Source organism: Ammospiza nelsoni, chromosome 19 (genome assembly GCF_027579445.1).
Source record: "Ammospiza nelsoni isolate bAmmNel1 chromosome 19, bAmmNel1.pri, whole genome shotgun sequence".
Classification (NCBI taxonomy): Eukaryota; Metazoa; Chordata; class Aves; order Passeriformes; family Passerellidae; genus Ammospiza; species Ammospiza nelsoni.
Window position 1 is genome coordinate 8,399,486 of NC_080651.1, and position 13,054 is coordinate 8,412,539.

General features: G+C 50.1%; 2 protein-coding genes across 2 annotated transcripts; one reads left to right on the forward strand and one right to left on the reverse strand.

Moving 5' to 3' along the window:
- Positions 1-408: 408 nt before the first annotated feature.
- Positions 409-9,390, reverse strand: KCTD2 (potassium channel tetramerization domain containing 2). Its single transcript, XM_059485525.1, has 6 exons — positions 9,133-9,390; positions 7,736-7,844; positions 7,122-7,213; positions 6,352-6,447; positions 4,495-4,620; positions 409-3,766 (listed from the first exon to the last, which is right to left on the reverse strand). Exons 1-6 carry the CDS (start codon positions 9,388-9,390, stop codon positions 3,737-3,739), a joined length of 711 nt encoding a protein of 236 aa, XP_059341508.1. The 3' UTR covers positions 409-3,736.
- A 108-nt stretch (positions 9,391-9,498) lies between these two features.
- Positions 9,499-12,063, forward strand: ATP5PD (ATP synthase peripheral stalk subunit d). The gene is made up of 6 exons (XM_059485750.1): positions 9,499-9,554; positions 9,983-10,112; positions 10,656-10,752; positions 11,243-11,314; positions 11,610-11,672; positions 11,790-12,063. Exons 2-6 carry the CDS (start codon positions 9,991-9,993, stop codon positions 11,919-11,921), a joined length of 486 nt encoding a protein of 161 aa, XP_059341733.1. The 5' UTR covers positions 9,499-9,554; positions 9,983-9,990; the 3' UTR covers positions 11,922-12,063.
- The last annotated feature ends 991 nt before the right edge of the window (positions 12,064-13,054 follow it).

Consider the following 13,054-nt stretch of genomic DNA (forward strand, 5'->3'; position numbering starts at 1 on the left):
TGTGGTCCAGTGTTGAGTAGGGGTTTAGCAAATGACAACTGCCAAGAAAAAAAAATCCTCTTCCCGTTTTAGCTACTCACATTTAGTGTATTCATGTTCTGCTTGCTTGTGGTTATCAGTGGAAATGGTTAGGATAAATTTGAGATTATTTTATAGACTAAAACATCAGAAACAAGCTTCAGTTGTACCTTTATCCCTGAAAGCAGCCTAGGAGGACTCCAGATTCTCCTTTTGGCAAATGATTGTTAGAAGTGAAGCCAGAAGCAAGTGCCCAATCTGCACATTTCATCCCCCATAATGCAGTGTCTGTGTGCTGCAGGCAAAGCAGCAGGCTGCAGACTGCCTTTCAAACTTTTCAAACCCATTTCAGAATCTTTATTGGGAAAAACAAATTCACAGCATCTCAACTGTTATTCAAACACATTTAATAAACAAAGAGAAACAGTAGCAAAGGGCACTGACATGTGACAAACTGTACAAAACCTCCGGGTAGGAGCCCAGGCCCGGCTACCCCGGCCCTGCCCCGCAGCCAACCAGGCCCCCTTCGCCTCAGCCCACTCAGTCACCCCTGAGAAAAATCAGTTTTTAAAAATGTGCAGAAACAAAGACACTTCAAGAGGATATTTCCAGTCTTGCCATAATGGAACAATTTAGGCCACTGGGAAAGTTTAAAAAAAAAAATCTAAAGTGTCATACACTCCATTCCCAGGATCAATGCTTTAAAGTGAACCTTCCCAAGAGGCATAAGCACTCTTGGACAGCCAGTAGATCTACCCCTGCTCTCCTACTCTACTCACCACAACATGCTACACTTTTTTAGAGTGAATGGGACAAATTTCATCTTAATTCAGCACTAATTTTGATATAGTTGTGACTGAGTGAAAGGCAATGGAAGGAAAAGCCCTGTTTGAGCACAGAAGGGATGCAACTGGTGCATAATGCTGAGACCTGCCCTGTCTCAGGGTAAAGGTGACTTAGCAGAGTCAGGGAAGGAGAAATCCTTCACTTGGAATGTACCTGCTCTGGATGGACTTCATGCCTGGTCCTAAACATCACCCAAAAACTTGAGCATCCAGTACCAATGATTGATTTTGTACCATAAATTTGTTCTGCTGAAATTCAACAGACCCTGCAATGGAACTCAAAGAGTCCATGGTCCCCTGGCACCTTATCACTGCCAAAAGTAGCATGAAAGGGAAAACCAAGATGCAACTTGGCTCTTTCTTGTGCTCATCAGTTAAGCAGCTGTGCCATTCACCTGCTAATGGTCACTTTTAGGCTCTCTGTGGCTCACAGGGGACAGCCATGGCATCACTGCATCAGGCAACCCTCCCTGGGCTTCAGCACGTGTGACACAAAGCAGCCAGGGAAGGGTTTGTTATTCTTGTCTGCTGGAGCTGTACAGGACACAAAGTCTCCCTCTGCAGCCAGGGTTGCTTTGAGCTCCATGGTTTAACAAGGTGCTCAGGTGGCATCAATGTGGCAAACACAGCCTGACCAGTTCCTCTTGCCTTTAGTTTGGTATTTCTTGACCAGTTCCCAAAAACTCCCTCCTCTGAGGAAGGCAATAAGACAAATGAGTGTCAAAGGGCTTTTCAGGCTGCTAACTTGCATACATGTGCTTGATTTCTTAGCTATGAGCACAGACAGTGGCTGAGGCTACAGCATAGGGACAGAGGAGGGAGATCTGTACACATCACAGTGTTGTTCAGGCCCAGCCAAGGTGTGTAGTCGGATCACACCAACACCAGCTCACCATGTTATAAACAGGGCAGATGGAGGGAAGCAGAGCTGGGTTCTTCAGTGTGATGGAAAGCCAGCTGTGATTCAACAGCCTGTCACTGACACAATGTGAATTCAAAGACATTTGGCACAGCCTGTTGTTACCAGGACTAATCTAGCACAGACAATTAAGCAGTCTGTCTTGAGAATGAGGCAAGGGCTCCACTGCAGGAGGTACACTGGCAAAGCAGGATGGAGGACAGGCAGGAGGACATGCAGAAGGACTGCAGAGAGGCAGAGCACAGCGGTGCCACTCAGTGTCTCTGCTGCACATCTTGGGCACTGAACTGGTTGTTGGACTGTTGGTAGGACCCTCTCAGCAACAAGTGGTTAAGATGGAAAACCTGCCTAATTCTGAGCCAAAACTTTCAGGAGAACATGGGTAGCTGAAGCCCTCCAAAAAGGAGCCCAACCCCTCAGTCCAGGTGAGGAATTTTCTGGTAGCTTATTGAGAAACATCTGCTCTGAGCTTGTCAATGTCTGAATTCCAGCATCTCCTAAGCTTTGCTGTAATGTCAGTTTGGGACTGAAAATGACCCAAGTGCCAGAACACTCAGGCTACAAAGAACAAAGCCAGGATGAAAGGGGAAAAACATGCAGCAAATTCCTATGAAATTCCATTTACCAGACTAGGAGGGACATGCCCTTGGTTAGGGGTGGCACAGAGTAACAGAGGGGAACCAGTGACTGCAGTTTGGCTAAGATAAGAATTCAAGAGAGGCACAAACAAACATTTTGCACATCCATCCAAGGCATTCCAAAAAAAAAAAAAAAAAAAAAGGAAAGAAAAGTCACAAAACTTGACACATCACTTTGGACAAGAAACATTACAATAGTTTGGCAACTTTTCACCAAACCCCCCCCACCCCAGCTCTGTGACGTCCCTCTGTAATTTGAGGTGATCTCTTAAAGGTGGGGACATGAGGGGGCTGCAGGTCACTGTGTGTAAATCAGGGATCTCCTCTGCAAAGGATCTCGTGGGGTCAGACAAACCTGCCTGCTTGCTACAGTAGAAAAGAAATTCTGCCTCAAGCCCTCCCTGGTGAGAGGGAAGGAGACAGAGCCCACACTGCTGGAGACAAACAAGGCAAAGCTGAACTTGGCAGCAGCAAGTCCCTAAACCTTATGACTTTGCACCAGGCTAAGATATGGCCATGACAGGGTACTGGGGAGGGAAGATGTCACCACTCTTCCTCTGTGGAGAAGTGTAAAGGATGGGATTATCACTCTATCACTATTTTGGGTGAACACAGGTCTCTTTGTTTATGCATACAAAGTGATGGGCTTTGGAAAATACCAGGAGCCCATGTGGAATAGTGTTACCAGTGAGACCTGTGTCAGATGGATACACAACTCCCCTCCCCTCAGATCTAAACTCAGCTCTTAGGAATTGAACAAGGAACAGATACAAAGCAAGGATAGAAAAGTTTGTGTGGGATTTTTAGGAGTGGTTGTTTTGTTCCTCCTTTTAAAGCCCTGTTCTTCAGATCTGGGGGAGAAGGGGGAGCACTGCAAGGTCCCTGCACTTTTCTGGAGCAGACCTGGGTGCAAGCAATGGCACAGCTCAAATATGGAGCTTCCCACCCACAGCAGCCTGTGGAAGGTGGGATTGATTACAAGGGCCTGAGGACCTGAGCAACCTTCACAAAGGCTCCGACTGGGAATCCGGCCCAGCCATTGTCGGAAAAATTCAATACAGCGCTGGCCAAGGAAATCAAACAAATACTTGTGGAAAGGACTGTCCAACTGGAAGAGTCTTTTCCTTTCTCGGTTTCCAGGGTAAGAGAAAAGCCTTTGGTTATGACCAGAATTATTTGCCATTGGCAGAACAGGCTTGGCTTTGCTTTGCATTAGCTTGGTTATTGTACAAGGGCTGGGTTGCTCTGTGGAGAGATGCTCTGCCCAGCTGGACTGCCCTGTGACATCTGGGAGTTTAATGGAGTGGACACTTGAATTACATCCGGGATCCTCGCTCCTGAAGAATCTGAAACAGAAGAGACCTTCTGTGAAAACCTCAGACAAGTTTAAGTGCACAAGTTCCTGTTCAGAGTCCTTGGGTTTTGCAGAGAAAGGAAGCATGGACTAATGTGAGAGCAGCTTGCAGGCTTTTATGCCACCAAAACAAATGATAGGCTGGTTAAGGGTAAGTGAGCCCCTTCTCTAGAAATCCTGCTTAGCTGCTTGCCAGGAGGTAAAGATGTTGCCTTCTGTTTTAATTCTGGGAAAAAAAAAAAAAACAACCAACAAAAAAAGTGGATTCATGGAATGGTTTGGAAGGGACCTAGGGACCTTAAAGCTTATCTTGTTCTCTGCCATGGGCAAGGACACCTTCCACTAGACCAGGCTGCTCAGAGCCCCATCCAACCTGGCCTTGAACACTTCCAGGGATGGGGAGGGTTGAAAGAGAAGAAAAATCTTGTTTCTCCCTGCAACATCCTTCAACCACAAAACCTAACCTCAAAGGTCCTTGCTACTCTGTTCTCCCTCTTCAAGTTATTCTTTCCTTCATTTGATCTTATTTCGTATTTTGATCTTAATTTGAAGTTCACAAAGAGCCTTAGCTCTTGTCCTACAGTAAATCATGAAATCTTCCAAGAGGGGATGGAGAAGGCAATGGAAAGCTGATCCACAGAACGACTGGTGCAGCTTGGTGCAGGAAAGGTTTTTCTTTCTAGGGGAATTCAAACTGATACATCTGAGCAGGTGCCTTACCTTGGCCTTCTCACTTGGCTCCTTGACAATGCCATTGGTAGAATTGTTGAGCTCCCTGGACACAACACAGAGGAATTCTGCCTGGTCTTCATTTCCATAGTTATAGGAAGATCCAATGCTGATCAGCTGTGCAACAGGAGACAGCCAAGGTAACAATCAGTGAGCCTTGATTTTATTCCTGCAGTTGCTGTGAGAGAGGACTATCCCAGATCTGTTCTGGATGAAGTGTCCCCTGCAGCCTCCTGTGTGTGTGTGTGTAAGGCAGGGACACATCCGAGCTCCACAGCCCTCTAGTGGCACCTGGAGCCCCAGGAAGGAATTCCAGCTTGAAACTAATGCTGAACACAGCAGAACATTGCCCAGCTTCTGGGGGTGGGAAAGGGAAAACAGATTGTGCAATACATAATATCCAGTTCACTCAGACGTGGGCAGGCATTGCAAATTGCCTGGTCCTTGCTGAACTCAGCTCTCAACTGCCTTGTGACTGATGTGGAAATGGGAATTCTTTACCCCAGGCAGATGTTGGATTAGCTGGGGACATGTGGCAAACAGACACTGTCCTTTATGTGGATGCTGCCAAAATGGAGTCTGGTATCTGTGTAAACAGGATTATATTCTATTACTGTTGTGTTGAGGGGGTCTGGACTCAATCCAAGAAATGCCATCTGTCTCATTCATCATTATTACATTAAAAGGACATCCTGGAGTACAGAGCTAATTTGTCATTTACAACTCAGTTCTGCTTTCCAGAAAATAAATCCAAGTCATCTGAAGAAAGCATTGTGACTCTTACCAACTGTGTGTGTCCAGGAAACTTTAATGTGCAGCATGCACCTTAACTTCCATGTCCAAACAGATTTTGGAAGAGCCAGCTCCATATTTATAGATCATAGATTTAAAAAGGAAGATTAGGAGAGATCTAAGGGTGCAGGTTCCCATGAAAGGCACTGCCTGTAGCCTCAAGGTTTTGGGGGTATAGATATGGACGTGTGAAAGGCAGATTCTGTAAACTGTTGGACAGCAAAACCTGGGTGTTGGAGAACTGCATTTTCATGGAGCAATGAGTGGTTCTTGGTCACAAGATTTCACTATTTCCTTCCAGGGGCAGGTTTTTGGCTGCCTCTCCACTCTGAGATAGTTTTCAGGCATTAAAGAACAGATCCAAAGGAACAACTGATGGGAAGTGCTGTTCCTAATCCTCTGCCTCACTTCATGTCAGCACACTTCCCACAGCATCCACCTGTTCTGAAGCTGGACTAAATGGGAAGACACTGCTGTAAATCCACAGACCCTATTCTGTAGTTTCTTAATATAACATAACACACAGGCCAGCTGGCTCCAGTTCTCCCTCCCCAGAAATAAGAGAACTGTGTTTGATTCCAGAAACCAAACGTGGACCCAATGCCCTGTGTATCTGCAGTGACAGCCCTGGAGCCAGCTGCACTGCAAAGACATCTGCAGAGAGTTCTCCTGTCACTCAGAGCCTCTTCAGCAAATGCAGCAGTTGTGGCTTTGAGGTTCCAAGAAAGTTGTGCTCTGTTTTTTCATGGCTCCGGTAATTTTCCTGGATAGAACTGTTATACTGTGGCCTGGTGTATGTGATGAAATGCAGGAGAAGGAAAGAACTGCCCTGGGATTTGACGAGGAGAAAAGAAGCCCTGAGAGAAAATGAAATCTCTCTGGGAGCTTGAGTGACTTCTGCTCTCCCCTGTCAGTAACTGGACACAAGTGGATTGCTGCTCAGGTCAGGCTGCTTATTCAGAAGAGCAGAGCAGTGTGAAAAGCAACTCAACAGGCAACTCTACTTATTCAACATCCACTCTTCAAAAGGATTCTGCCACTCTTTGGTAATGGTACCTGTTCAAATTTCCATCCGTCGGACATGGTGGACACCATCTGTGTGAGCTCTTCCTCTTGGCACTGCAGCACTCTGTACACGTGTTTCACAGGTCCCTGGGGCACAGAGAACAATGCCTGGGTTTAGTAATTGCTTTACTAGTATCATGCTAGAAAATTAGCATGATATAATTACTAGGATCATGCTAAAAAATTAATAAGCTGCTCCTGCTCTCATCTTAGGAAGTCAGAGCCCCCCAGGCTTTCTAAGGGCTCTTCTATCTCACTGATTCCAAAACAGAACCCTGTGCCTGGTATTCTTCTCTTAAAAGCTTTCTAGGTGTCTCAGCTACAGTGAAACCAAAACTTCCTTAGCTTTCAAAGCCATTTGCTGCTTTTTGAAAACATTTCTGAAATTGAATCTACTGGATGTGCTGATATCATCAATGGGAAACATGTCACAGAGAGACAAAGGGAAGAAATGGTTTAGAGAAGGAAGAGTTTGAGCTGTTCTTTGCCAAAGCAGTATGTTTTGCTTTATAATCACCCATGCCTGCTCCTGGCCCCTCTCCTGTAAGTGTCCCTTGCCATTCCCTGCAGGGCTGAGATGACTCAGTGGTCTGTGCTTTATAAAGCCACACTGAGGACTCTTTGCTCGCCATGCCCTCAATCCACCTAACAGCATTTATTCCTCTGTTGCTGCTGAACCAAAGAAGTGCTGCTGCAAGGGCTGCAGCCATGCCTGTCCTCCTGAGGCCCAGAACAGCCTCCATGACCCAGGGGTGCATTACTTGAGAGGTTCTGTTCTCGTTGTCCCGTATCCGCTCCTTCACCAGCCGCACCAGGGACGCGATGTTGTAGAACTCAGCCTCTTCCAGCACCCCTGACGAGGAACCAAAGCACAGATTCTGTTACTTTGCACAGGATAGCATGAAGATGATTCTGTCACAAGGATTCAGCCCTGCTGCTGACTCCAAATCTAGCCCAGATGTCAGAATCCCAAATGTGCCACCCACCTCCTGCTCTGAGGCTAGGAGAAAATGCCTGACTAGCTGTCACCTCCTCTTGTGACTTAAGAGGATCTTTAAGAAAGATTATTCCCCTTTCCCTGGGATTATCAAAAATCTCATGGTACAATGTCCATTTCTTCACCCAGCCCCATCAAGGGAAAGCCCTTAGAGCTGCCTGTTTGGGGAGAACCATGGTCTGTGAGGGGCAGATGGGCTGCACCAGACCTTGGGCTCAGCACAGTGCCAGGGCGTGCTGTGAGCTGACTTCATCCCTGCTGATGAGCAATTAACAGTACTAACAGCACTCCTGGGAAACTTGCTCACACAGTTGATGGTGAGGGCTCTGGATGCGCTGTCAAACAGGAATTCCAGCCTCCCCTGTGCTTTTCTCTCACCTTCCTCTGCGAGCTCCTTGTTGATGATGAGCTTGCCGTGCCGGAGGTAGTTCAGTATGGGCCCGAAGTACGTGGGGTCTCTGTCGATGAGATACGCCCCAGTCTCATCCTGACAGCAAAACAGGCACGGCTCAGTGGGGCCAGCAAACAAGAATGTCAATCTAACACAATAAATGCCACAGTTTCTCTTTGAGAACATGGATTCATTTGCCTGTGTAGAGATGTGCTACATTTTTAAACCATTTTTCTTTTTCAGGGTCTGATCTATGGACATTGCAGCCCCAGCAATGCTGGCAGGTGCCTTACATGAAGCACTTGTGCACAGTTTATGGGCCTGGAGAGGAAAGCTGGGATTAGGAGGGTTTTTTCACTACAGTGAGAACCAAAACCTGGCACTTCTGCTCTGGCTAAGCCTGTTCTCCAAACCAGTTTAACTAGGAGGCTGTGGAGGAAGATGGGATCTCCACTTCTAAAACAGCCAAACTTTCTCCACAGCCAAAACTGTTCTCTTTTTTTTCCCCTTTCCACTACTGCAAACACACATTGCAACGCTCCTGCCACGTGTCCAGCAATACAACAACTATTGGCATTAAATAACCAACAACTGACAGCCAAAAGCACCTCTTGAGCAGCTTTGCAGCATTGCCAAGCCCTCTGCAGAACTCTCACATCCCTCTCTTAAGGACTTTAAAGCATTGTTTCTCCTGCCAATCTACTCTAAAGCAATAAGAAACCGTGCAAACCCACTCAGAAATCTCTCCTCTCCTCACTGAAGCTGCTGACTGATATTTCAATCATAATCAGGATTTATCCTGAGATTAAACTCTGAATGGAGCAGCAACAGACTCGACTGATTCTGGCTAACCCACTCACAACACATTTACAACACCTTGTGCACCTGATCCCGTGGAAAATCTGCAAGAATAATTGCTTGTAAAATCCTTACAACAAACTGCAGTGACTTCAAAACTGTCCAGCCATGCAAGCAAAGCGCACCATCATCTTTTATGAATGAGAGTGAAGGGAAATATATTAAAAGCAGCAAACATGCTCAGGGTGAGAAATTGTAAGATTCCTGTTTCGAGGAGTTTCCTTCCTTCCCTCCCCGCTGTAAGCACCGGGGGAGTGCGGGCGGCTCCTTGAGCGCAGCCCAGGGCGGTGCAGGGATCGGAGCTGCGGCATCCTCTGGGTGCCCCGTTCCTCTCCCTGCCCGTGGGGCACGAGGGACAAGCCGGTGATGTGTCACAGTGACGAGCCCCAAACCGCGGCACACCGGCCCAGGCACAGCCCGGGGCCGTACGGGAGGCTCGGGGCCAGCTCTGGGCACGCCGGTGGCACCGGCGGCGACACGGGGAGGGGCTGTCCCGGGATGGGGCCCGGCCCCGCCGCGGCCTCACCTTGTCGGAGCCGAGCTCGGGCCCGTCCTGGCAGCACAGACGGCACAGGAAGGACTTGGGCTCCCGGCACAGCGTCTGCCGGGTGCTCACGAAGTACGTGCCGCCCACGTTCAGCCGCACCCACTTGGAGGCGGCGGCGGGCGGGGACAGCGCCCCGGCGGCCCCCGCCGCCGCTCCGGCCGCGCGGGGACTGGGCGGCCCCGGCGCCCCCCCGGGGCCCGGGCTGGGCGTGCGGCCCCTCGGCGGCCCCTCGGCCATGGCGGAGCCTCAGCGCCCGCCCGCCGCCATAGCCGCCATCGCCGCTTCCGGCCCGCGCCGCTTCCGGGGATGATGACGTCCGGTCAGTCCGCGTTCTGATTGGGCGGCGGGAGCCGAGGGGGCGGTACTTCCCGCGGCGGGGACGGCGGTGTCGGTCAGTGAAGGTGAGAGGGGGCCCGGGGCGCGGGAGCGGGAAGGGGGAGCCGGGCGGGGGATCTCGAGTCCCGAGGGTGGGGGACTGCACAGGCTGGGGACGTGCTCGGTGTTGGGAGGCCGGTGGGAGCGGACGGGGGCCAGCGTGAGGTCGCGGCGGGGCTCAGGAGCGACCCCTGTGTCCGGATCCCCGTGTCCCGATCCCCGGTGCCCGCCTTCCCTCCGTGCCCCGATCCCCGTGCCCAGATCCCCGGTGCCCGCCTTCCCTCCGTGCCCCGATCCCCGTGCCCGCACCCTTTCCGTGCCCCGATCCCCAGTGTCCCCGTTCCGTGTCCCCGGCCCCGTGTCCCGCCCCATCCCGCCCCTCATGCCGCGTTCCCGGCTCGAGCCGCGCTCCGCGGTCCCCGCCCGCCGTGACCCACCGGTGTGTCCGGGCCAGGCGGAGCCATGGCGGGACGCAGGGCTGCCCTGAAGGCCGTGGACTGGGCGGCGTTCGCCGAGCGGGTGCCGCCGAGCCAGCGAGCCATGTTCAACGCGCTGAAGACCCGCAACGATGCGCTGACGGCCCGGTGAGTGCCCGCTCACAGCCCGCTGCGAGTGCCGCTGTCTGTCTGTCTGTCTGTCTGTCTGTCCCTCTGCGGTCCCGCAGGAGTGGCCTCGCAGGTATTAAAGCGGGTCACCTTGAGGCAGCTGGTGGCTTTTTTTGGCAAATCACCTTTAGTTAATCTTCCCCAGAGTAAACCCGTAGCTGCAGCTCTGCGAGCGCACCTTGCTTTGGCATGAGCTTTGTCACTGTTAAATGCTCTACAAATTCATCTTGGTTCTCAAATCCTTTAGCATCCTGTGCCTGATGCAAGTGCTGGCAGCTGCAGGGAGTCCTGCTGGTTGCCTCTGGCTCAGTGTTGTGGAACAGCCTCGTCCTTCCTTAAGGGCTGTGCCCAGAGGGCCTGAGTGAAGCTCAGCTCTGCTTGTCTGTCCTGAGGAGCCTGTTCCAGGGGCACAGGGATTTGCAGAAATGGCTTGTTTCAAACTGGAGAGCAGCTAAACTGAGCAGAGCAGGCTGTGCTGGTGCTCAGGCTGCTGCTCATGTCTGCTGTGCTCCATCCTTTCAGGTTGGCTGCGCTGCCAGAGAAGCCCCCGGCCATCGACTGGGCTTTCTACAAAGCTCATGTTGCCAAGGCTGGAATGGTGGATGAGTTCCAGAAGAAGGTCAGTCTCCTTGCCAGCTGGGTATTGCTCTTTGGAGTTTAATTGGGGCACTGAGAGGAAAACACTGGGATCAGCAGAGGAGCTTGGTTGTGTCAGTATGGAAATTTGCCTCCCAGGACTGGAGGCACCCACTGAGCTCAGATGGGGCTGGGAGCTTTGTGTGGGGCAGTAACTCTGTCATGGGGTCAGTCTGTGGTGTGGGACCTTCCAGCTGCCTTCCAGTGCTGTGGGGAACGGGTGGTGTGTGTGTGTCCTGGGGGTGGTGGGCAGGACAGAGGAGATGTCTGGAAGCTCCTGGGTGAGCAAGTGCTGCTTGGGAGGGACAGGGGACAGCTGCACTGATCACTTTTGGCTCATTAATGTACATGGTTGTGAGCAAATCCTAGGAAGACAGGAGAGAATGCTGCCCTGCTGCTAGGGAAGGTGACCTCGATGTGAAGGATTGTTTCAGTCAAACAAACCTTAAAAATACTTGTCTTGCAATTTACAGTTCAGTGCACTGAAGGTTCCAGAGCCAGTGGATACACAAACTGCCAAGATTGATGCCCAGGAGAAGGAAGCTGTAAGTGAACCACTCCCTGCTGGGGCTGTCCCTGCCTTCTGTGGGGATGGGAAGGGGTGAGAGGGAGGGGATGTTGTGGATGTGCCCCTGCACACACGTGCCTGGCTTTCCGAGTAAGGGGATCCCTGCCCGGGGCAGGCTTTGGCTGGCTGGGGTCTGCTGGAGGTTGCATCAGTTTCCCAGTGTAACAGTGATGGATTTTAATGCCAGCTGAAAGCCTGGGGGTGTGTGCAGGTTCACTCTGGGGCAGTGTGTTTGTCATAACCACTGTGCCCACATTCTCTGCTCTCCCCAGGCCAAGAGCACTGCTGAGTACATCGAGGCTTCCAAGGCGCGCATCGCGCAGTACGAGCAGGAGGTGAGGCTGCCCCTGCTTGGGGAGCATGGTCTGGAGCACACCCCGCTCTCCTGGCTGTGCCTTGCTCCTTCTTGCTGACCTCTGACTTGTGATTATTGTCTGTCCCTGCTTCCACAGCTCCAGAAGCTCCAGAACATGATTCCCTTTGAACAGATGACCTTTGAAGACTTGAGTGAAGCCTTCCCTGAAACCAAACTGAACAAGCAGAAATATCCATACTGGCCCCACAAGCCAATTGCTGATCTGTAAACTGGGAGCAGTTCAGGGAACAGTTTAATGACTGTCAGACTCCATGACCTTATAAATAAAGAGCTTTCTCTGTCTGTGGCTTAGATCTTAGACATAAATTCTGAGTAATACAGACGTGGAACAATACAGTAACTTGCAAACATTCCACTTTTTCTGGATTTTGTGTTTTCTACCCATGAGCTTGTTTTGGTAGCAGGACCAAGCTCCCTGTCCTGCTGATCAAACTGAACCCTGTGAAATGCAAATGAACCTCCAATCCCTCTCTGTTGCCACGAGGGGCAGGGGATGGAGTTCTCCTGCCCTTGCAGGCAGACGCTTGCTCAGAAGTTGAATGTGTGTAGCCCTTTGAGATGCTGGAGTGTGTTTGGCAGTGATTTGTAGGTGTCTGGAGTGTCTCAGGGCTTCTACAGCCACAGGTCTGGGGCTGTTTTCTGGGCTAATTGTGATTGTTTAGGAAAAAGCCACTTCCAAGAGGAGGTAAAGAAGTATTGGTGTGTTGAGATGCACATAAAAAATTATTTTAAAATTTTTTTTAAAACAATCATGGTGCTCCTTTTCTCTTTGCCCTGGATTTCTGAATGGTGCTGATCTCACTGCAACTCACAGAAACAATAGTAAAGACTTGCACTGTTTTATTTAATAATGTGAGGTGGAATTCTTAAACACCTCCCCTCAAGATGGAAGGTGTTTACTCAAGATGGCTGATTGCCTTCTCTCATCTAAGAGAAGACAATCAGCTCCTTTTCTTTTTTGGTCATGTTTGAGGTCAGAATTACAGATAGGTAGAATGAAGGTGTTAATCCCCAGATTTTACAACTATTTTATTCAAATACCTTAGTAGCTCACAGAATACTTCAAGAACATCTGCCGTTCTACTGAACCAGAGTACAAAGCACTACACATGCAGATCTTGGGTCCTGTGGCTTTGGATTTTAATTTAATTTTATTTTATTCAGGCAACTGAACTGCAGCTCTATGAATTGACCAGGAACAAATGACAGCAGGGAGTCAGAAGCAACACAGTAGAGAACAACTGATCTGGCACTGGGCAGAGCTGATCTTCAGCTGCTCCATTTTACAAAAATCACAGCAAAAAAGAACAGGGACAGGAAGAGGTGGCTGAAGAGAAGCAC

Excerpts from the sequence above, each read along its gene's own strand:
- ATP5PD (XM_059485750.1), top strand. The coding sequence starts at position 9,991 with ATGGCGGGACGCAGGGCTGCCCTGAAGGCCGTGGACTGGGCGGCGTTC. Across the intron at positions 10,113-10,655 it reads AACGATGCGCTGACGGCCCG|GTTGGCTGCGCTGCCAGAGA; the intron begins GTGAGTGCCCGC and ends CCATCCTTTCAG. Across the intron at positions 10,753-11,242 it reads TGGATGAGTTCCAGAAGAAG|TTCAGTGCACTGAAGGTTCC; the intron begins GTCAGTCTCCTT and ends TGCAATTTACAG.
- KCTD2 (XM_059485525.1), bottom strand. The coding sequence starts at position 9,390 with ATGGCCGAGGGGCCGCCGAGGGGCCGCACGCCCAGCCCGGGCCCCGGG. Across the intron at positions 7,845-9,132 it reads CCGAGCTCGGCTCCGACAAG|GATGAGACTGGGGCGTATCT; the intron begins GTGAGGCCGCGG and ends TTTTGCTGTCAG. Across the intron at positions 3,767-4,494 it reads AGCCAAGTGAGAAGGCCAAG|ATTCTTCAGGAGCGAGGATC; the intron begins GTAAGGCACCTG and ends CTTCTGTTTCAG.